Here is a 24,965-nt window from a genome sequence, read left to right on the forward strand (position 1 = left end):
GTGACTGGAGCCTAAGACACAAGGACCTAACCTTAAAATCTGAGAAAGTATGCAATCCCTCCTCATGTAAAGTTTGGGACAATTATGAAAATAATTAGCCTCTTACTAAAATTCACAGATGTTAACTCAATTAACTGTTTTAATCAAGGATTGATGGCTTTTCATTGGGCAGTTGCATTAATGGATTTGGGGGTTCAGGCAAGTGTATGAAGTTAAGATACAGATCAGCCTTGATCTCATTGAATGATTGCTGACAATCTTCTGTCACTATTTTTCTGTTCATCCTTTAGTCAGAAGGAAGTCTGTTTGAGGGAGTTGAATATTTCCTGTCCTTCTTGACGCCCAGTGGCATCATAAACACTCCTAGGTCAGTTTACTTGTTGCTTTTGATAGAGATGAGATAATGTTTCTGTACCAAATCTGTGTAATACTTGTCTGTGTTGATAGTGAGGTGGGCTCATGTCTATGAAAGAGCTTAGAATGTAACTTTCTGCTGCCCTCAAGAATTGGTTTTCTTTATGGTAATGGAAATAATGGCTGCTTGTTTTCATCACTTTGATATTGGAATAGTATCATAGTTATGAGGTTACATCTATTGAAAGAAATCTGAAGAGGCTATGGCATTTGTTTCCTTTCTCTAGAAAGGCAAGACTAAGGGGTCACTTGAAAATATTGGAAGTTTGAAATAAGTGCAGAGATGCTGGTTTAATTTATGATCTTTGCTATTGTCCCCTTCCACCCATCCCATAAATCCAAAAGGAATTCAAGAAACACCACTTCACCTGGAAAATGGCGTGTGCACTGTTTAAACTGAGTAGAATAGATGTTTTAAAGGGGAGATGAAATCTTGAACTTGGGAAAAAGAAGTGGAATAGAAAGCTATTAGGGTGAGATAATATGGAGTGGATTTGTGAACTTCTTTGACCAGTTAAGTCAAGGGACCCATCACTTTACTGCTTTAGTAACCTTTGACCACTGTGAACACTCCTTGTTGCTGATTGTGTTTATGGTAAAATCAAACATTGAACGTTTTAAGTTTGAGGTTTCACTTGTTACGCAGGGTGTGGCAGGAAACCCAGTCGTGAAATCAGTTTTGGATAAAACAAAGCATTCTGTGGAGTCCATGATCACCACCTTGGATCCAGGCATGGCTCCCTATATCAGTAAGTATAATGCCTTAAAAATTCTAATTTATTTTGCTTTAATTATTCAAAATATTAAGTAAATCAGAAAAAATACTTTGGAGTTTTTGATAATCCATTTCCTTACTATAATCCAATACCATCCTAACTTAGCCCATCTTTTGTGCCTTTCTCACCTCTAGAGCTGTCTGGTCATCTCGATAGCTTTCCACTCTCTGTAAACCTCAGCTCATTTGAATTTCTGTTGCCTGCTCGTTGCCCATCAATTTTACAGTGATTTCCCAGATCACAGCAAATTTATTTTCATTTTTAAATCCACTTGCTTTCATCCCATTATTTTTCTCTAACCTTCAGTATTAGACCCTCAACATGCCATTTTCAGTAGCAAATGCACTGTTAAAACTTCTGGATATTAACAAAAAAATCTGTTTCCTTGCTTAAATTCTGGGCCTGTGTTGTATTTGAGCAAAGGCAGAACGCAAAGAGTAAAACACGTTTTTGATTTGTAAAGTATATTAGCTGAAAAGCTTTATAGATGGCAGTAATTCACATTCTTGGTAGCTGTATAGGTTTTGGGTTGTGATCTGCTAAAGCTCTTAAGTTTCTGTTGAAGTGGGTCAATTTTCTGATTTGTTTTTATCTGCACTCTCGGTTCTTTATTAGTCTGGTTTTCTCTGGCTCATTAATGTTTGCAAAATGTATGAGAAGCCACTGATAAAGCAGTGTGTTAGCAATGTGCATTATTGCAATACTCTTTATTTTCTTTGTAGTTGATCAGTTTGGAAGTTTATATTACCTGTTATCACTGAGGGGCAATGAAATGTTGGCTTTGTTTGCCTTTTATGACTTCAGGACATCTGAAAGGCTCCAACCAATTTAATACTTCTGAAGTGTAGTCACTGTTAGAATATAAAGAGGTTGATTTTAATTTCTTCACAAATTGTGGCCATAGGCCCATTTGTGGCCTTGGTCTATTTCAAACTTATTCCTTTATCTATCTGAGGTTAGTGTACTCCAATTCTTGCCGTGTGTTATGGTCACCACCCCTAAAATCTCCTTCAGTGACTTTGTGCCAAATTTTATTTCCTCCAGTGATGTGCACTTAAGAGAACTACGTAAATACCTATTTAAAATCAGTTTCTGAAACTAATACTCTGTCAGAAATGTTCGATGATTCTTTCCCATTGTTCTCATACTTATAGACTGTGTGTAATTGGTTAAGGTGCATGAAGTGAAGGTAACCATATTGCTGTCTCAATAGAGAGAGAGAAAAACACAAAGGATAGTGAGTTTAACTGCAGGTCACCATGTGCCAGGCGAGCGACGAGATTGTGAAGGTAATGGTAATTTCAACTGATACGGGAATTGAATCTGTTCAATTGGCACCACAATATATAGCAACCATTTGAAATTGAGGATCATTTTTAGTATTTCCAAAATTGCAAATGTTACAAAGCTATGTTATGAAGAAGGTGTAATTATAGCTTGATAACGATTTTGAGAGGTTTAGTGAATGGACAGGAACATGACAAGTGGAATATAATTCGGAAAAGTGAGGTTATCTACTTTGTGCAGAATGCTTCTTAAATGGTATGAGGTTGGAAAGTGTGGTTGTGTGAAAGTGTGGTGTCTTTGTCACTCCAGGCAGGTGCAGCAAGCTATTATTAAGGCTAATGGAATGTTGGTCTTTATTGTAGGAGGTTTTGAATACAGGAGTAGTGAAGTTTTGCTCTAATTATATAAGAAGAGTTTGGTTAGACTGCACTCGAGTACTGTGTGCAGTTTTGGTCCTGTTCCATGAGGAAAGATATTATTACAATCAAGCTAATGAAACAAAGTTCACCAGATTTGTCCTGGCCTGGCTGGACTGTCTTAGGAAGACAGATTGAGCAAACAGCTCCTGTATTATCTGACATTTTGAAGAATGAGTGAGCTAATTCAAACAAAATATTTTCAAGGGATGGACAGGGTAGATATAGGCAAGATGTTTCCCCTGTTGGAAAGTTGGAGGATGCCATTTATTTCTGAGATTACTTATTTTTTCTCAAGAAGTTGTGACTCTTTGGAATGTATGTCACACAGAGCTGCGGAAGTCCTTGGGTAAGCTCAAGGTAGAGATATACAAATATGGGGATGAGGTGGCTACCAGGCATTGAAATGCTTGGTCTGCCATGATCATATTAACTGCGGGTAGGCTCAACTGGCTGAATGACCTACTCCTGTTCCTGTTTTACAGACAGCCATCCAGGTAACTACACCGTCAGGTCGCTATTAATGTTGGTTTTTAACCAAGGATGTATGACAATAAACAAAGTAACAGAAGATGTTCAATACCAAGTTATGACTGAAACATAGACAAAAACGCTGAAAATACGGAACATTAAGCAGCGTCTGTTGAGTTGAGAAAAAAATGTAAATTGAAACAGGTTTGAGTGGCTGAGTGACCACCACCTGCTTGCATTTTGCTAGAACAAAATACTGGATGCTGATGGCCTGCATCTATGCTTTTTGCAGAAATTGACAGGAGAAATGGAAGTGGACTGATACTCTTATAGAAATCTCTTGACGATGGATGGAAAATCATGAAAATGCTAATGTAGTAACCATTTTCAAAAGGGAGGAATGACGAATCTTGATAGTCAAAATAGTTAAATATGTAGATTGGAAAAAATTGTCATGGCCAACATGCATTTCAGAAAGGGATATCATATTTGGGAAGCATAACTTTGAGGTGACATCAGTGCAGTGGGTGTGGTGTAACTGGGCTTCCATATAGGCTTCAGTAAGTTGCCACATGGGGCTAGCGTAGAAATGAAGGAATATGAGATTTGTGAGAGGTATCACATTACACATTGGTTAAAAAAATACAAATATAAGAGTTGATTGTTTCTCAATGGCTTGACGTCAGAAGCATTGTCCCACGGGGTTCTGTGACTGTGTCTATTGAGGTCAAGGTGGGTGGTATCTGAATTTGCAAAGAATGTGAAGAGAAGGCTTAAAACCAAAATAGTTATGTGTTACATGTGATGAAAACCAGCAATGCAACAGAATGCTACAAATACTCACCAGTTCAAGCAGCACCTATTGAGGAAAACTGGAATTCGTGTTTCAGGATTTGTGGTGCACCAACTAAAATATTTGTTAGTCAGCATCTGGAAGGCAGATGTTCGTTCATGATGGAATCTGTCAACTATTCATTTGCCTGTCTCTTTCAGAGTCCTGCTGTTAAATTTGCACATCTCAATTGGAATTCTCAACATTGATGTTAATCTGGTAATAGTAACAATTTACAATCTACGTTGCTGTGCAGAATTTGGAAGGTGAAATAATGGGAAATAATAATGGCAGAGACACTAAACCAATATTCTGTCTCTGTTTCACAGTGGAAGGTAGTTTCTCCCAGAAACTGCAATTACTACAGAGGAACTTGGTGAAATTACTATTGCTAGAGAGAAACTAATCCCATCAGTAAACTGATTAGATTAAAGGTAGATAAGTCACTGGGACCTGATGACGTGCACCCTGGGGTATTAAAGCAGGTGGCAGCAGATACATCAGATGCATTAGTTATGGTATTCCAAAATTCCTTGGATTCTGGAATGGTACCAGTGGATTGGAAGCATGCTAATGTGAAACCCTTATTCAAAAAGTGGAAAATTACAGATCAGTTTGTTTGACCTCTATTGAGGAAGTTGATTGAGTCAGTCATTAAAGGAAGAGAGAACTGAGCACTGGAAAAACAAAGCTCAGTTCACCAGTATCAGCATGATTTCATGAAGGGCAAATCATGCTTGACAAATTTGCTGGAGTTCTTTGAGGATGTAACTAGCAAGGTGGATAATGGGATTGTGATGGCATATCTAGACTTCAGGAAAATATTTGACAAGGTGCCATATAAAACACTGATCCAGAAGGTTAGATCTCAGAGAAATGTATTAGCTTTGATAGAGGATTCACTGGCTGACAGAAAGCAGAAGACCAAGTACTCCTTTTCTGGATGATAAACTGTATCTAGTGGGTACTGCAGGTTTCAGTTCTGACCTCCGCTATTTACAGTCTATTTAAATGATCTGCAAGCAGGGATAGTGTAACATAACAAAATGCATGGATGATACTAAAATAGATGGGAAAGCAAGCTGTGATGAGAGACAATTTACAGGTGGATATTGATAGGGCAGGAGAATGGACCAGAATCTGTCAGATGGAGTTTAATGTGGATAAGTGCGAGGTTGTCCATTTAAATGGGGTTGAAAATGTGTCGCTGGAAAAGCGCAGCAGGTAAGGCAGCATCCAAGGAACAGGAGAATCGACGTTTTGGGCATAAGCCCTTCTTCAAATGGGGTAGCAGATTCAAAGTGTGTCAGTGCAAAGGGATCTGGGTGTCTTTGTGCACAGATCACAGGAAGTGGATGTGCAGGTGCAGCATATAATAAGAAAGGAAATGGAATCTTGGCATTTATTGCAAAAGGGTTGGATTATAAAAGTAGAGACATGTTGTTACAACTATATAAGGCATTGGTCAGACCACACCTGAAGTATTGTGTCCAGTTTTGGTCTCCTTACTTGAAGAACTTGGTGGCACTGGAGGCTGTTCAGAGAAGGTTCACCAGGTTGGTGAACCAGATCTGGTTGAGGTACAAACAGGTTGTTCTGCTATAATGTGTGTTTTGTTAACATGAATTTGCTATAATGCAATTGATGAGTTGGGGCCACTGTTTCTAAAGTGTCAAGTTTTAAAGTGTGTATTGGTTATAACGCGATTCTGCCCCAGTAGTTTAAATGGTGCAGCTATTACACGATTCTCTTAACACAGGATTGTACAAGAACAGAACTACCAAATTATAGTAGAACGGACTGTAAAATGCTAAAAGGAATTAATCAGCTGGATGTCGAATAGATATTCTCCCTTGTGGGGCAGTCTCGAATAAGCATTCAGAGAGTGAGGGGGTGTAGGTTCAAAATTGGGATGAGGCTAAACTGCTACTTAGAGGGTTGTGAATTTTTGGAACTCATTACCCCAAGTGCAGTGGAGGCAGAATCCATCAACAGATTCAAGAACGAAATAGATATGTTTCTCACAACTGGTCCCCGTAGCCCTTTATTCCGCTTTTCAAGAAAGTAGTTGAGAACCAGGATAAGATCAGACATGGTCATGTTAACGGCGGAGTGGGTTCAAAGGGCTGAATTGCCTACTCTCACTGCTAACTCATGTTTCTATGGTAATGTTTTAGAGTTAGTCCAAATAAGTTTTGTTTGTGGCATGATTGAGCATGTACATTTATAATGATTGGATATTTCCTGGAGGGCAGAGCCTTCTCTGAGTTACTTGTCATTTTATTTTTGCTTCTCCCTCCAGAATCAGGTGGTGATCTGGATATTTTGGTAACTTCCATCAAGGAAGTTAAAGTGGCAGCTATTCGGGATGCATTCCAGGAAATGTTTGGATTGGCCACTGTTACTGGGGAGGCTGGCCAATCAAACATTGCCCCACAACCTGTTGGTTATGCAGCAGCATTAAAGGTAAGTTTGGTTTTTTTTTCTGTTGATTTCATTTGTTTGTAGCAAGACCAGCTACACTGTTAAAATTTCTTTCCCTTCCCCCTCTTATTTGTATTGTATACCACCTTTGAAATCACTCGACCTCCCAGGGGGTATCAATGTACCAAATGTCCCATTCAGACTGGATATGATAATCATGGAGCTGCTGATCTTTTGCTTAAGTCCAATCCTGCATTTCAGAAAGCAGTGTTAAAGGACAAAATGCAGTGCCCAGATTCTCTTATTCAAAATACAGTGAACCCTTTATCTCCACATGTCTCCTGAACATATAAAAAGTCATCTGGTAGTACAGAATTTGGATATTGCTGAAAGACTTTTTTAACCTTTTAGTCAGTTTAGGATTATTGGTCAGACTCAATCTGGTGCACTTGCTTGTACTGGAAGCTACATCTGTTAATACACATTTTATTCTTTGAAGACAGAATAGGTCCACACATTATACCCCTTTCAACTCGACAAGAACAGGTAATGATCAGTCTTGCCTTGGCAATGTCTTGATCAAAGTGAACCTACTTGCTTTAAAGTTAAATAAAACTTAACAGTTAACTAGCAGTCATCAGTGTCTAGATTAGAGTGGTGCTGCTACAGCAGAACAGGTCAGGCAGCATCCAAGGAGCAGGAAAATCAATGTTTCGGGCAAAAGCTCTTCATAAGGAAACTTGAATAAAGTCTTTTTCCAGCAATGCAGGTATAATTATTGTTTTTGTAGGCAAATGAAACACCAATTAACTCAGTAAATTCTCAAAACTGCAATAGCATGGATGATCAGAGTCTGTTCTTAGTGTTGGTTAACTGTTAAGTGTTGGCCTAATGTCTGAGCATCCTAATCCTCTTGATTGTTGTGGAGTTTTCCCCATCTGATTACATTGGTGTCTTGTCTATCTGTATAAGTTATTGTAACGTTTGAAACAATGAAAGTGCTGCATTCCAAATGTCAGCAAGATAATGTGTTGTAGTTTCTGGACTAGACCTTGAACATGTGGCCTTTTGATGTAATGAGAATGCTATGAGAAACTGTTACTGGCACTTGTTATTTCACATACAATCTTGTCCCATGCCTTAGTTTGGCATCTTCCAGCTCCTCAATCTCAGTACTGCAGAGAGATCTTCTCTCCCTAAATTACTGTGTTTGGCTTACAACTTATGGTCACTAAAGCAACTTCAAAAATTGAGAGCTCAACACCCATTCATGGGCCAAAATTTTTAGCACTCCTTGTCCACCACTGAGTATCTCTGTTCAACCAATTTCCTATCCATTCGAATTCCTGGAGTAGTAATTACTGTTTTCTAAGCAGTTGCTTAGTTTGAGGGTGGATAAAGGTCAAAACAATGGTACTTTAAAAAGGAGGAAAAGAGATAAAGGTAGCAACCATATGGTCAGTGAATCAAATGAGAAAGAAACCTATATTGCTGTCTGACACAGTGAATCTGCACAGCTACTGCCTTTGCTGTTTGAGTTCAAGTATCTCTGGAGTGTGTCTAAGAAAAAATAGTAAACCGGGAAATTCACAGCTGACTTTGGAGGGACATGTGTGGGAGAGTTCACAGCCTGAGAGCAGTTAAGTGCATAGTTTTTAAGTGTAACCTTGCTGTGTTTTTTAAAAATCTACAATAGTGAGTAGAGTGGGTTCTTTTTTTGATTATGTTTTATTTAGATGTCTCTTGATTAAATTTAAAAAATATAAAACATAGGTACTAAGTTAGTCTGGAGCATTGTTTTTTAGAGCGGTGAGACTGCTACTTTCTGTGTCCGTGGATTAAGGTGCAAAGATGGCCTTTAGTAGAGTGATATGCTCTTCCTGCCGGATATGGGAGATTAGGGAGAGTTTCCATGTTACTGATGTTATGTCTGCAGCAAGTGTTTGGTTGTGAATCCAATCAGATCACATGGATGGGTTGGTGTGGCAGTTAGAGGCAGTAAGGAATTTACAGGAGCTAGGGGATGTGATGGCAGTTACAAGAAGAGAGTCAGGTAAATGGGTTACCTCTAGGAAAGGTAGGAGAGGGAGGCAGATAGTCACAAGAGACTCCTGAACTATCTCCATCCCAAACATGTATGCTGTTTTGGAAAATGTAGGGGGTGATGGACTGTTAGGAGAATGTAGCACAAACAGACAACTTTCTGGTACTGAGAATGGCAGAAATGTGATGAGGGATATGTCAGATTCCAAGCGATCGATTGTGATAGGGGACTCTCTCTAGGCAGAGGCACAGACAGATCTTTCTGTGGCCGACAGTTAGAAATCAGCATGGTATGTTGCCTCCCTGGTGCCAGGATCCAGGATATCTTGGGGGGGAGTGCAGAATGTTCTCAAAGAGGGGAGGAACCAGCAGGAGGTCATTGTATACATTGGAACTAACAATATAGGAAGGGAAAAGGGTGACATTCTGAATGGAGAAAATAGGAAGTTAGGCAGGAATTTAAAAAGGAGGTCCTCGGTAGTAATATCTGGATTACTCCCGGTGCTATGACTAGTGAGGGTCAGAATAGGACGGTAGTACAGGTGAATGCATGGCTGAGGAGCTGGTACCGGGGAGAAGGGTTCACATTTTTGGATCATTGAAATCTCTTCTGGGGTAGAAGTGGCCTGTGTATGAAGGACATATTGCACTTGAATTGGAAGGGGACTAATAATTTGGCTAGGGAGATATGCTAGAGCTGCTCAGGAGGATTTAAATTAGTAAGGGGGGGGTGGGACCCAGGGAGGTAGTGAGTAAATAGATCAGTCTGAGACTCGTACAGTTGGGGAAAGGAGCAAGTCAAAGTCAGGGCAGGCAGGGACAATGCAGAGAATGAGGTAGGACTGATTAAATTAAACTGCATTTATTTCAGTGCAAGAACATGGGACTGGGATATCATAAAATGATAGTGACTTGAAATAGGGATGTACAGGACCGTAGCTTAATGTTCCAAGATACAAATGCTATAGGAAGGATGGAAAGGGGAGCAAGAGAAGAGGGGGAGTGGTGTTTTTGATCAGGGACAACATTACTGCTGTACTTAGAATATTCCTGGGAATACATCCAGGGAAATTGGGTGGAAATGAGAAAGGAAGGATCACTTTATTGGGATTGTACATTTGACCCCCCCAATGGTCAGCTGGAAATTGAGACACAAATTTATAATGAGAGCTCCGTTACCTGTAAGAATAGTAAGGTGGCTATGGTAGGGGATTTTAACTTTCCAAATGTAGACTAGGACTGCCATAGTGTTAAGGGTTTAAATGGAGAGGAATTTAAGTGTGTACAAGACAATTTTCTGAATCAGTATGTGGATGTGCCTACTAGAGAAGGTGCAAAACTTGACCTACTCTTGGGAAATAAGGCAGGACAGGTGACTGCTGTGTCAGTGTGGGAGTACATTGGGGCCAGCGACCATAATTCTATTAGTCGTAAAGTAGTGATGGAAAAGGATAGACTGGACCTAAAAGTTGAAGTTCTAAATTGGAGGAAGGCCAATTTTGACAATATTGGGCAAGAACTTTCAAAAGTTGACTGGGGGCAAAAGATCACCGGTAAAACAATGGCATTCAAAAATGAGAGTGTGTCCAGAGACAATGCGTTCCTGTTAGTGAAAATCAAGGCTGGTAGTTGTAGGGAATGTTTAATGACCAGAGTAATTGAGGTTTTGGTTAAGAAAAAGAAGGAAGCATATGTCGGGTATAGACAGAAGAAATTGAATGAAACCTTAAGAGTATAAAGGCAGTAGGAGTATTCTTAAGAGGGAAATCAGGAGGGCAAAAATGGGACATGAGATGGCTTTGGCAAATATGGTTAAGGAGAGTTCAAAGGGATTTTATAAATACATTAAGAACCAAGGGTAACCAGGGAGAGAAGCAGGCCTTGCAAAGATCTGCAAGGCTGCCAATGTGTGGAGTAGCAGGAGATGGAGAAGATACTAAATGAGTATTTTGCATCGCTGTTTACTGTGGAGAAGGATATGGAAGGTAGAGAACATGGGAAACTAGGTGGTATCACCTTGAAAAATGTCCTGAGGTGGTGGTGTTGGATGTCTTAAAATGCATTAAGATGGATAAATCCCCATGACCTCATTAGGTCTACCCTAAAACTCCGGAAAATGATTGCTGAACCCCTTACTGAGATATTTGTATCATCGATAGTCACATGTGAGGTGCTGGAAAACTGGAGGTTGGCTAACGTGCCACTATTTAAGAAAGGTGGTAAGGACAAGCCCAGGAATTATAGACCAGTGAGCCTGGCATTGGTAATGGGCAAGTTGTTGGAGGGAATCCTGAGGGACAGGATTTACATGTATTTGGAAAAGCAAGGACTGATTAGGGATAGTCAGCATGGCATTATGCATGGGAAATCATGTCTCACCAACTTGAGTGAGTTTTTTGAAGAAGCAATGAAGAGGATTGATTAGGGAAGAGCAGTGGACATGATCTACATGGACTTTAGTAAGACATTTGACAAGGTTCCTAATGATGGACTGGTTAGCAAGGTTTGATCATATGGAATACAGGGAGAACTAGCCATTTGGATACAGAACTGGCTCGAAAGTAGAGACAGAGGGTGGTGTTGGAGGGTTGTTTAGAGGCCTATGACCAGTGGAGTGCCACAATGATCCGTGTTGAGTTCACTGCTTTTCGTTATTTACATAAATGATTTTGATGTGAACATAGGAGATATAGTTATAAGTTTGCAGATGACACCAAAATTGGAAGTGCAGTGGACAGTAATGTACCTGTACAACGGGATCTTGATCAGATGGGCCAATGGGCTGAGGAGTGGCAGATGGAGTTAGATAAATGTGAGGTGCTGCATTTTGGAAAGGCAAATCAGAGCAGCACTTATACACTTACTGGTAAGGTCCTAGGGAGTGTTGCTGAACAAAGAGATCTTGGAGTGCAGGTTCATAGTTCCTTGAAAGTGGAGTCGCAGATAGATAGGATAGTGAAGAAAGCATTTGGTGTGCTTCCCTTTTATTAGTCAGAGCATTGAATATAGGAATTGGGAGGTCATGTTGCAGCAGTACTGGACATTGGTTAGGCCAGTTTTGGAATATTGCATGCAATTCTGGTCTCCTTCCTATCAGAAGGATGCTGTGAAACCTGAAAGGGTTCAGAAAAGATTTAAAAGGATGTTGCCAGGGTTGGAGGATTTGAGCTATAGGGAGTGATATGAATTGGTTGGGGTGGTTCTCCCTATATACTTAAGGTCCTGGGGAGTGTTGCTGAACAAAGGGGCCTTGGGATGCAGGTCGATATGATAGTGCAGAAGGTATTTGATATGCTTTCCTTTATTGGACAGAGCATTGAGAGTATAGGAGTTGGGAGGTCATGTTGTGGCTGTACAGGACGTTGGTTCGGCCACTTTTGGAATATTGTGTGCAATTCTAGTCTCCCTGCTTTCAGAAGAATGTTGTGAAACTTGAAAGAGTTCAGAAAGGATTTTTCAAGGATATTGCCAGGGTTTGAAGATTTGAGCTACAAGGAGAGGCTGAATATGCTGGGCCTGTCTCCCTGGAGCATCAGAGACTGAGGGGTATCCTTAAGAGGCATATAAAATCATGAGGAACATGGATAGGGTAAATAGACAAGGTCTTTTCTCTGGAGTGGGGGAGTTCAGAACTAGACGCATAGGTTTAGGGTGAGAAGGGAAAGATATAAAAGTAACCTGAGGGGTGATGTTTTCATGCTGAGGGTAAATGGAATGAGCTGCCAGAGGAAGTGGTGGAGGCTGTTACAATTACAACATTTTAAAAGGCATCTCTATGGGTATATGTATAGGAAGGGCTTAGGGATGTGGGACAAGTGCATGGCAAATAGGACTAGATTAATTTCTGATATCTGGTCAGCCTGGATGAGTTGGACCAAAGGGTCTGTTTCCATGCTATATATATATATATCTGTGACTGTATAACTCTTAACTGGCACATTGTGAACTGGCACTCTTGATAGATGAGAAGAAGAATTATGTACCTCAAATACCATGAAGTTTACTGTATTATTATGTCCAGTCATTATAATTTTCTAATTTACTTACTCCATGTAAATACAATTGTTCAGTTGAATGGCCATATGAAATACCAACAGTTGATTCAATTTCCAGTCACTTATTACTCAAATACTATGATTTACCACGATGTCCAAGTAGTCAGTTTAGAATGTGAGTGAGAAGCCTCTGCTGGTAAGTTACATTATTACGTGATTTGTGCTGTAAATAAAGTTATAACACTCTGCATTATGTTTCTATTATTTAGTGTGTATTTTTGCATTGATTATGTAGACCACTTGATCAGCTGGCACAGTCCTGGTTCCAAAGGTGCCAGTTAATAAAATGTTTGCTGTTAGGAAAGTCTGTGCAGTTTGTTTTACAGCCATTTAAACATCACTTTGAATTGTAATCAATATTGTAATGTAGAAAATGCCACAACCAGTTTGTGCACAATGTGGCCCCAGAAACATTTCCTGTATGTAAAGACTGCTTTTTATTTTTATTTTTCTGGATTGTGGGCAGAAGGATGAGAAAAGAAAACTGCTGTAAACTAAGGAGACTGTTGAAGGAGATGTTGCAATTTCAAAACTAGTCACTGGAATTCGAGAGCTGTTTTTACGTTGTTGCCACCTTCAAGAAGTAGGGAGGATTGCTGGACTCATCAGCATAGTGGGTCTGTGTTCAAGATCATTTTGTCCAGAGCCTGTCTGTTAATTTGTCTTTTCAATCAATACTAGTGGGGAGAGTCAGTATATCAGTAACTCTTTGGCCTTCTGACACCTGTGTCAGTGTAATACAACAGCAAAACAGCATTCTCTGTACTTGTAGAGAAGTAACAAAGAATTGGAAGATAGTACTCTCGCTCTCCCCACTTTGTGCCATAAGCTGATGCCTCTAATGAACAACCAAGCAATTGACCAATTAAGTGTGCTAACTGCGATGTGTCCTCAGGAAAGAACTGAAGTGACTTAGAAAGATGATCAGAATTTGGAAGGACTGAAGAAGCAAAAGGATACCTTCTCGAATCAGTGGGCTGCTGCTACTGAACTGTGTTCCTTTAATTTTTTTTCTCTAACATCGATTTCTTTTTTCTGTCATTAGCATGTACAGGAAATTAAGGAGTAGACTCTAACTTAGAGCAGAAGTTGATCTTTCATATCATCTTTGCCTGTGTTTGAACTGATTTGTTTATTTTTTTTAGAAAAGTTTCTCATTAGCTACAAACTTGTTCAATTATTTTTGTTAACCTCAATTCATCAAACAGGAAAAATAGGAATTTTAAGTACTTTGACAAAATCTTTAACTTTCAATGAGTATTGATGCTCAAATATCAATGTGCTTTCCCAAGTAGATTGTGATATTGCCCTATAGCCCTCTTCACCCAGAAAATTACTGGCAGCCTTGACTTTATGCCCAGTGTCATATGTGATTGACCAGTGATATGAGCATTAAATTTCAGCATTCACTTCAAATGATATTGAATTTATCCATTGCACAGAACTGTGTTTGTAGAGTATGGTTATTTACAAATTAAAAGTAACCCTGGAATTAATATCAATGTATGCATTATTGAGAAGTAAATATATCATATGAAATGCTGAAATCAGCTTCCAGTTGTGCCTTTTGTTTACTTTTCAGAATCAGAGTGTTCTTGTTAGAAACGAAAATCGCTTCTCAATAATCGCTCTAGACAAATTCAGGAAAACAAAGTTTTATTAACAAGTCAAGTCTGCAGAGTCGGGCACCCTTAAAGAAAAGGCGCGCTGAGGCTTACAAAGTCTCCCATTATATACAGCACAAGTCCCTCCTCTCCTTGGCTCCAACAAGCCATGAGGTTCACATTCTTAAAAACATCATTATTTTTATCACAAAGTCTGCAACAAATGTTTTCAGAGTCTCTAAAGTTGTTGTTTTTCTCACCCTGTAGTCTCATCAGTCAAAGACTTATTCTTCTCTGTCTGTGCTAGCAGTCTTATCAGTCAAGGACTCATCCTTCCCTGCCTGTGTTAGTGGCTTCATCAATCAAGAGCCTGCTTGTTTTTACTATCGCTCACAAATTGTCAGCATTCTGCACAATTTAAACTATTCTACTTTTGAGTATATAAAATGGTTGTTAGAAAAGAAACAAAAGTTTTGTCTTTTATTATAGATCAGTCTGTGGTCCAGGCACATCTTAAAGTTTAAACCGAAATTACCTCTCACAGTTCTTTATTAGAATGTGAGATTAGATCCCTTCAGCCAAGAAATCTTCTCTAAGTGAACAGACTGTGTTCCACTTGCAGTCTTGGATTTATAATACTTATTAATCTACAGTTAGACACATTTGTTGAATTGTCTCAGGATCTGTCCACTCAGCGAACACTTTTTGTTTGTCAGCAATATTCAGTTCAATCATTTCAAAGTTCAGAGACCACATTGAGTTATAAACCAGAAACAAGACTACAATACAAAAGCAAGGAAGATGTACAGAACCTTTCTGAATTACTGATCAGACCCCGAATGGAGTAATGTCATCCCCACACATTTACATAGATATGCTGCAATTCCTTGTGCAAACAAGCCTATTGGAAGTATACTTTTTTTTACTGTAAGATAGAAACTAGAACTGTGCACAGAACTTCTGCAAATGTTGTCTGATGAGCACATTATGCAATTTGATTAGAAACTTCCTCTGACTTGGTAAATGTTTTTCAGTTATTTACCTGTTCCATTTTGCTGCTACTTTTGAGTGATTGGAAGTGCTGATATTTCGTCCTTGGTCCCTTGATGCTACTTTTAGCTATGTTGTTATCTTGTCTGCAGGACTGGTTTTGACACCTCTTCTCACGTGCAACATTTTACATGTTTGTTTTCTTATGTTCAGTTCATTTTATACAGATTCATATTGATGTTTACAACACAAAACAATGCCATTTGATCCAACTTGTCTGTGTCAGTAAACCAAAGATAAAACTAACGTAATCCCGTTATCCCACTTCTGGCCCTTATTCCTGGAGGTTGTGGCAACCAGTCTGTTGATATCCTCCTGCAATTTCATGACTTTTCTCCTCAATCTTTACCACCCTAACAGTTTTCATATCATCCACAAACTTTTATCCCCTCCATTAAAGTCCAAATCATAATGTACACCGAAAGGGTCCCAGCACAGAGTCCTGGAGAACCCCACATAAAGCAGAGTTCCAATTGCTGAAACCTCCTGCTCTGCCAATTTGTGTTCAACATGGGCTCTTACATTTTTGAGTAGTTTGTCATGAGGGGCCTTAACAACCGTATCAAAACCTTTGTAGAACAAAACAAAATCCGTCAGTGACGTCAAATGCATCACTTTCATCAATGCTCATAGTTACCACCTCACAAAAATTGATCTTGTTCTTTCCACTGCATTCCTTTTTGTGTGTAATCTTTGAGAATTTTATTTATTGCATACTGTTTCTGATTGCAGGCTGCTGGAACAAATTCAAAAATTGTCTCAATGCATCCACTTGCTTAGCACTTCTTCCACTATTCAAGTGATTCCTCACTTGTTTCCGAAATTTATCCCAACCTTTGCCACTTTAAGCTTTTTGTAATACCAGGAAAGACCAAACAGGCTGAGACTTTCTTTCTCTCGGTGACCCAACAGATGTCTTTAAACACTACGAAAATGGCGTCAGTAAAATAGATGTGCAGAAGATTTGATTTGACTCATGGGGGATGTCAAGCTATGGTTCAGCAAAAAAGAACAAAGCATAGGTGGAAGTTAATCGCATAGGTGCAGAAAGGACGAGGGAGTGAAATGAGGAGTGGTGAGAGGAGGCTTGTGCAGAACTTAAATGCCAGCACAGACTACTTGGATTAGTTGGCTTGTTTCTATGCTGTAAAGTATTGTATAACTCTATGGCACTGAACATGAGGCATTCAAGCACTGCGAGGAGCTCAGAGATCACATGGTGGTTCTCTAGCAGAAGGCCTGAAGTTCAGCAAAAGCTGGAAAAAGGTTAACGCAAGAAATTATACAAGGGTAGATCAAAGGAACCAGTATCATTTACAAATTAGAACCTATTTGAGGCCAGTGTGGGACAAGTCACAGGGTGACCATGTCATGGAATTGGTAATGAGACTAATGAAGAGGAAAAGCCCAGAATCCTTAAAATGCAATGAACTATGTGATGATGGAAGCTAGAGCTTATTTGAGGGATTGATGGGCTTAAAACTTTCCATGATAGTTCAAAGATAAATACAAATGGAATGTAAAGAGTTGGGAAATTTTACCATGTTCTGTTATGGATTGGTAGGTGAATAGGAAGGGTTTAGATGGATATGAGCCAAGTGCTGGCAAATGGAACTAGATTAATTTAGGATATCTGTTTGGCATGGATGAGTTGGACTGAAGGGTCTGTTTCTGTGCTGTGCAACTCTCTGACTCGGTTAAAGGTGCTCTGTATATGTAAGTTGGTAACTTTTTATGATGTTAGGGTCTGTTTTACAATCTTGCCACAGGAGGGCACAGGTGACCAAAATAAAATAAGCACCTATGAAGTGAGTTGAAAGGGAAATGGCAGCTGATTTACCATAATGTATTTGTTGCCTCAGCAGTTGAATTTAATGATCCTTGAGGCTTGTAATCAGGTTTTTTTAACCATGCAGTTATGGATCAACTTAGGCTGATACCCCAGATAACTGACCATTTCTGAAAATTCTTTTGTAGTCTTCTGAGGTAATATCAATGCGCATCATTTGCTACGCAGCAAAATAATCTACAGTGCTTTGAAAAATGAAATGTAGATGAAGAGTTTGTGTTTAATGCCCAATTGTTTTATTGTCATTTTGTTTTCCAGGGAGCTCAAGAGAGGATAGATAGTCTGAGGAGGTCAGGAGTGATTCATGAGAAACAAGTGACTGTTTCCATTGAGAGCTTCATTGCAGAATTGCTCCCAGACAGGTGAACAATGTTTTCTCTTTTGTGAAGTAGGCAGGGCATGTCCCCTTTGCATGCCACTCACCACCAATTGGCAAGTGTGAAAGTCAATTCTGAATGTTAATGGATGCGTGCATATTATGGAATGCCTGAGTGCATGAATGGGCAGATGGGTGCTAGTCTGACCTGAGGGTTTTCAAGATTGGAGATGGTTAATGATGGTGACTCGCTGTCATTTTTGGTCGTATCCAGGTCTGACATTCCCTGACTAATTTTTCAGCTAAGTCATAAGGAACTATCCAGCTCTATCTCAGAGTTGGGGGTATATTTGCAAATGATTCCAGGGTGGAGGGAAATTACCTATTAGATCTTTAAATTCCAGTGCAGTACCAATGTTGGTTCTCATGTTAAGAGTTCCAGAGCATTCTGATGTGTGTTTCTGGGCATACATCCGATCTGGCAAGCAGAATCCAGAATGTTTGAACCACTATTGAGCAAAAAGATAAGGCTTGCGAGGAGAAGTAGAAATCCTTCAAAGTGGAAGAGCTGTTCTATTTTTAAAAAAGTACAAATAATGTAACTAAATACAAAGCCAGAATATTTTTAACAACAAATTTGTAAAGATAATCAAATATAATGTTTTAACATCAAAGTGAAGAACAAATTAAGTTCTGGATTGTTCATAAGTTTCATTTGAGGGACAAAATACTGACAGTTCTTGTTTTGCCATGTGGAAATAACATATCTTGCATCTGCAAATTCTGCCTAACAGCGATTCCATGATGACTAATAGTAATGAATTTTAAATGATTTAACATTGCTCCTTACACTAGCTATCATAGTGGGAAAATTGTGATCAACCCATCATGCTTGCTATTAACACCAGGGATTGGAGCAGTAAATCTTGTCTAGTGCTTATACAGCTCCTGTGCAAGTGAGGCAAAGACACATCAGTGGTGTAAGGAAAAACCTTTGTTGAAATAGCTGTAGAACATTGCAAAGTAGGTGGTGTACTGCATAGATTTTAAACCACTGCAGTGCAATTTCCTTTGCGCAGATTCCCCATTTATATCAGATATGTGCTGTCCATAATTTGTTGTCCATGTTTATATTAAAAAGTCATTTTTGTATTAACTTGTGTCCTGGCATTTACCGGATATAAATATCTGACTTCACTTATAACTTTCCAGGTGGTTTGACATTGGTTGTTTGATTCTTGAAGATCCAGCTCATGGTATTCATTTGGAAAATTTCACACAAGCAACACCAGTGCCTTTAGAATATGTGCAACAGGTCAGTATGTTACTAATACTGAACCCTGATGTTTGCATAAAAATCATTTGCTTTATAAATCTGACTGTAGTTCAGTTTAATATATGTCATGTTGACTTTAACAGTGAATAATGGAATAGCTTCAATTATGAAAGTGGTCAGTCAACTTTGCATCAAACCAGAACATAGATTTACTGTCTAGCTTTGTTGCAAATGTAATTCCTGTATATTGGCTCTGGGCATGCAACATTGTATAGCCATAATGACTTTGGTAGGAAATTTGTGTTTAATTTGTTCTTTAATGTTAGTCTTTTAAATGTTTCAATAATGTTAATTCAAAAATCAGTTTTTTTATGGTATTCTCCAGGTAATTTCATACTGTGTGAAAATATTCTCTTCAGAAACTATTTCATGTATAATGCGAGATCCAGTTATAAATTACAGTGAAAATTCTTTATCCAAAAAATGGTAAAAATGCAGAGCTTACCATACTGCAGGGAGTGGTTGAAATAAATAGTGTGCATGTGCTTAAGATAAAGCAGATGACCAGACATGTACAAGAGGGAAAAAGATCTATAAAGTTATGCTAAGACAGTAGTAAGGTGGGAGCAACTCACAGAACCTAATATAAATCAGTTGCTCCAAATGACCTGATATGGTGCCGTAAATTCTATAAATGTGCTTAAACTGTTTTGGGGTGGGGAGAAGACAGAAGAATGGTTTTGAGCAACATTAGTAGAGCAGACTTGATGGGCCAAATGGCCTAATTCTGCTCGGGAATCTTGTGATCTTTATGGGTGACTTTCATATCCAGTTACAAACTATTATGTTTTTTTTTCAAATGTAGGAGGGGGACCATGGGCCAGGTGATCCTTTCCTGTACATATTCAAATTCATCTCTCTGCTCTGTTTGTGCAGGCATTAAATTATTTCCTACTTTGTCTTTTCTTTAGATTACTTAGTGTGGAAACAGGCCCTTCGGCCTAACAAGTCCACACCGACCCTCCGAAGAGCAACCCACCCAGACCCATTCCCCTACATTTACCCCTTCACTTGACACTACGGGCAATTTAGCATGGCCAATTCACCTAACCTGCACATTTTTGGACTGTGGGAGGAAACTGGAGCACCCGGAGGAAACCCACGCAGACATTGGGGGAATGTGCAAACTCCACACAGCAATTGCCTGAGGCGGGAATTGAACCCGGGTCTCTGGTGCTGTGAGGCAGTAGTGCTAACCACTGTGCCATCGTGCCACCCATGCTTCTAGCAAAATAGCAGCCAAAGAATCAATAGATGCCTTGAACACTTATTTTCCTGCAGTACAACTTCAAATTTACTTTGAAATGGGATGTAGATAGTTTGTCATTTATTTGACTTCAACAGCAATTTGAATTGATATGGCAACCTTTAATGTGATAAACATGAAAAAGCAAAATTTTGACACTGGGCTGCATATTAGTATTAGATTATATTAGAGCAGATAACCAAAATCTTGGTCCAAGTGTTTCTAAGGAGCATCTTAAGGGAGGAGAGAGGCTAAGAAATGTCAGAGCTTGATGTGTAGGCATCTGAAGGTGTAACTTGTAACTTAGAGCTTGGAGGTGAGATGGAGAGAGGGAATGGCAAGGTCATAAAGGGATTTGAAAACAATTGAGAGTTTTTAAATTGAGTTGTTTAACTGGGAGCCAATATAATTCGGCAAACATGAGCGATGAAGGAAATGCCACCTTTCTCTTAACTCTAATACATATTTACTTCCTTCAAATCTCTCTCTTGTGTCTTGATCAAAAGTGTAGAGAAGAGTCTTCGGGTGTGGTGAAGAGGAGAAAAATAAACAGATGCCTTTTCAGTCACTTTATGATCTAGGTTATCTTTGGAGAACTAAAATTTCCACACTAATGCAAAGTCATTGAAGTTCATCACCTTTAATCTTGAATGATGGTTTAACATCGATCTTATATTAATTATTTCTGTTAAACTTCGTTTAGTTTTTATAAAATGAGTACATTATTTTTGCCAATTCACTGTAATGAAATGTCACATTTCTTTTTGACCCTTTAAGTTTGTCCTTGGGCCCAGTTCTCAGGCATTCTTAGTTTGTGATCCATATGCTTATTTGGATTGACACAAGCAATGTTAATAAACAAAAATAATCAGGTGTAGGAATCTGCTGTGATTTAAATCTTAAAGATTGGAATCATAGAATTATACAAATCAAAGTCCAGTCCATTGTTCTTGCATCGGTTCTTTGAAAGAGCTGTCCAATTAGTCCCACTCCCCTTCTGTTTCTCAGTCGTGTTAAACTTGTGTTTGTATATTCCAGACCAGAACCCCAAAAAACCTCTATTTCACTTTGTTTGACAGTTATCTTAAATTTGTGGCCTCTGGTTACCAACCCTCCTCTCAGTGGAAACAGCTCCTCCTCATTTTACTTTTAAACTCCTTAGTTTTGAAAGTCTCTTAAATCTTCCCTGACCCACCTCTGCTGGGGTGTGTTCTTAGGTTTTGTTCAAAATCCCAAGATTATTTCCATGTTTTGAGAAGTATAATTTGGTGAATATTCTTTCTGGTTTCTTTTCTACTTTTAATCCACACAAGAAAACCTGTTCTTGGGATTAAGGGGATCTGATGAACAAGCCCATTATGTTTGAAGTTTGCTGCAATTACATTGAAGCAACTGCAAGGCAATTTTGGTTTTTAACGAGTAAAGATTTTTCTAATTGTATGCCTTTTTATGTTCCTTGCCATTCCATTTACGTGAGAGACAATGTATGTCTTGGATATTCTGATGTATTTGCTTAAAACAGGATTGGCTATGTTTTCTTTTTAATCAGGCACAGAACCTCACGCCAGTTGATTACAATTTGAGATGGTCCGGCCTGATGGTGACTGTTGGTGAAGTGTTGGAAAGGAGTTTACCTCAAGTCAACCGGACTGATTGGCACATCATGTTTACAGGCATGTCTCGAAGGCAGATGATCTACAGTGCAGCCAAATCATTAGCAGGAATGTACAAACAGCAATTACCGTCAAAGAGCATTTAACAAGTAAAACCATGGCCTTCTGTTCAGTGGGGAATTTTTTTTTAAAAAATGCTTCACTACACTTGAATGGTTTGACTTTTTTGTATTTTTATACTCAAACAAATTCATCAAAACTCAGTTGCTGAACCAAAACATGTGTCTCGTAGCTGCCTCGTATGCCAGAACAGGGACTGGTTAGATGGGGCATTCCAGAAACTGAAGATCCAGTGTCATGGGATATTTGAAATATGCCGCATCTTGCATATTACAACCTTATATTGAAATAATTTTGCGATACTTTTGGGTGTTGAAATAGGGAACTCAAGGAAGTTAAACACTAAGACTTGGTAATATTTATGACCGATATTGTCAACATCTTCAGCTAATCATCATAAAAAACATTCCAAGTAATGATTAATGTGGAGGCTATTTGGGTGCCAAGTTTTTATTTTACTATCCCCTACCTCTACCCTAGTAATTATGGCTTAAAGGCTCGTAAATGCAAAATGATGGATACATGATTTACAACTTGTTAACCCTTTTTTTTGAAAAGGTAAACAAAGGCTTAGAAAATGAATGGTCAAGTTAATTTGGAACAAGGTACAATGAAAAACAGCACAATCTGTCCAATTCTAATCTAATGGAAACTCACTCACTCTCTCTAACTAGATCATCTCACTGCTAAGTGAAGCTATTGCTGGGCTTGTTTGGATTATTTTTTACACTATTTTGTCACTTATTTCTAAGGGAATAAAACTGAAATATCACAGTTGACGCTGCTGTTTTCTTTAAAATGCTGCCTTAATTGCAACATCAATCTTCAATGTTTTTAATGCAATATGCTTTTAAGTTGAAGTTTAATAGATTGTACTTTCTCATGCTGTGCTGTAATAACTTGTGTGTACACTTTTTCTAATCAGCCTGTTCAGAGATGTTGTTATACATCTTGAAGCAGGTGAGACTTGATCCCTGACCCCTCAATCCACCATTGTGCCACATGTACATACACATAACCTATTCCTTCCTTTAGACTGTACAATTGACCATAATGCAAGGAGTCTATAAATAAGCTATAGCCAAAGTATTTTAATATTAAAGTTTCAGTTTGGTTCTTGTTATGGATCTACGTCCCAGACTGGGTCGCTCACAGTTTTCACAATGGTATTGCACCTGTGAAGTTTTCCCCTAAGCTTATGCAGTCACATTAATAACATTACAGGTTAATAAATTTACTTCTCATTTATATAGCTGCAGATATTTGCCAAAAACTGTACAACATAACTTAAAAACACTGGTCAATTTTCATTTTATCTTTCCCTCCTGAACATTCTTTTTAAAAAAAAAAAAGTGGTCCAGAACAGGAAGGACATGGCCTTGAACTTTGAACTGGACCATTTGGCCTATTGAGTCTCCTCTGCCATTCCTATTTTATCATGAGTTATGTGAAAACAAGTCTTCTCACAAATTGTAATGGAAATCTGGACGACACCCCTAAAAAGTTGATGTCTGCAATGTCAGTTGAACATTTGCAAGTAAATTAGTAGTTTTCTGTTAATCAAGAATTTTATTAAGATTTGTGCAGCCAATGCAGTTGGGTGAATATAAGTAGAGATCAGCGATGATCTAGTTGAATGTCTGAAGAAGCTCGAGGGTTGAATGGCCTCCTGTTCCTGTGTGGAGTTTGCACATTCTCCCAGTGTCTGCGTGGATTTCCTCCGGGTGCTCTGGTTTCCTCCTGCAGTCCAAAGTTGTGCAAGTTAGGTGGATTGGTCATGTTAAATTGTCCATAGTGACCAGGGATTAACCATAATAAATGAGTTATGGGGATATGTTTGGGGTCTGGGTGGAATGCTGTTTAGTGTGTCGGTGCAGACTCGGTGGGTTGAATGGCTTTGTTCTGAGCTGTAGACGCTCTTTGATTCTAAGTTCAATTCCATTGTGAAAGGTTAAAAGTTTCACAACACCAGGTTATAGTACAACAGGTTTGTTTGGAAGTACAAGCTTTCAGAGTGCTGCTCCTTTATCAGGTAGCTACCCAACACCAGCATTTCCACATCATTGTGGAAGGTGACATTTTCAATAGCTTCCTTTTTGCTTTTGTTAATTGTGTTAAATGTCCTTGTCAGCATTTCTCATAGGGACTTTTGTATTGAGAGGTAAGTGGTAGCCAAATCAAAGAACATATGGACCTACCAAAGGCACCTTTTGAGAGTCCATAAGCGATCAAAGATAATGGTTCAGCAAGCAAAAGCAGATCGTCCATTAGCAGCAGCTAGATAATGGATACGTGGTCATCTGCCACAGGCCTGTTCTATTATGGGGACCATGATTTGACCAGTAAATGATTTTGAAGCAAGTTTTCTACTCTATTTAGTTTCTTGATTTGCTGATCATTAATTGAAAATGAGAAATAAGCATCAGAAAACTCTATTTGGCAGTTTCTTTTGTGCAGTAGTGACAAAGTGGTATTTATCAGAAAGTGCAAAATGGAACATTCCATGTTCTTTAATGGATTAAATTCACTATTTTCTACTCCATGGTTGAGTATAATGGCATCACTGCCTTCCTCTCAGTATTGATTTGTTGAGATTTTAAAGTTACTGAACTTGTGTATGTGTCCATGTGTTCAGTGCAAAATTGTCCTGTTTTTAGAATGTGCCCCCATTAATCATGGGCATTTATGACCTGTGTTGTTTAGAAATAATTGACAAGGCAGGTATATATATTGATTTGGAGATTTGTTATTTGGGTATGCCTTGTCACTAAATTTACATTGTTTTGAGTTGCAATAAAAGGTCCTTTCAAAGACTTGACAGTAAATGCTTCCTTGTTTTGTTACGGTTCATTATTCTGGAATACCTTCAGTTCAGATTTAACTTGTGTTTGAATGTGGAAATAAAAATCATGTTACCCACAGAATAAGCTAACTTATCTGGTTTGTGGCATATTAGCTAGAGTCCGAGAACCATAGAATAATCAACACAGGAGGTGGCCATTCAGCTGGTGTCTGTTGGCTGTCTGAAGGCAAAATTTATCTGATGGTGCTCTATTGACCTTGCAAACATTTTACCTTTACAAGTAATTACCCAATTGCTTTTTGAAAGTCCG

The 24,965-nt window shown here is 38.8% G+C and overlaps 1 protein-coding gene across 3 annotated transcripts in view; it reads left to right on the forward strand.

The window, feature by feature from the left end:
* Nucleotides 1-24,670, forward strand: part of prrc1 (proline-rich coiled-coil 1) — a 38,036-nt gene extending 13,366 nt beyond the window's left edge. For all 3 annotated transcript variants that reach the window (XM_043717006.2, XM_043717022.2, XM_043717029.2), the window contains 5 exons: nucleotides 1,061-1,163; nucleotides 6,499-6,662; nucleotides 17,480-17,583; nucleotides 18,750-18,852; nucleotides 21,669-24,670. In XM_043717006.2, the coding sequence (XP_043572941.1) occupies nucleotides 1,061-1,163; nucleotides 6,499-6,662; nucleotides 17,480-17,583; nucleotides 18,750-18,852; nucleotides 21,669-21,878 (684 nt within the window). In that variant the 3' untranslated portion in view covers nucleotides 21,879-24,670. The remainder of the gene's footprint in view (nucleotides 1-1,060; nucleotides 1,164-6,498; nucleotides 6,663-17,479; nucleotides 17,584-18,749; nucleotides 18,853-21,668) is intronic.
* Nucleotides 24,671-24,965: the final 295 nt, after the last annotated feature.

This window comes from Chiloscyllium plagiosum, unplaced genomic scaffold (genome assembly GCF_037043375.1).
Source record: "Chiloscyllium plagiosum isolate Xiang-an unplaced genomic scaffold, Cpla_swu_hap1 HiC_scaffold_2, whole genome shotgun sequence".
Classification (NCBI taxonomy): domain Eukaryota; kingdom Metazoa; phylum Chordata; class Chondrichthyes; order Orectolobiformes; family Hemiscylliidae; genus Chiloscyllium; species Chiloscyllium plagiosum.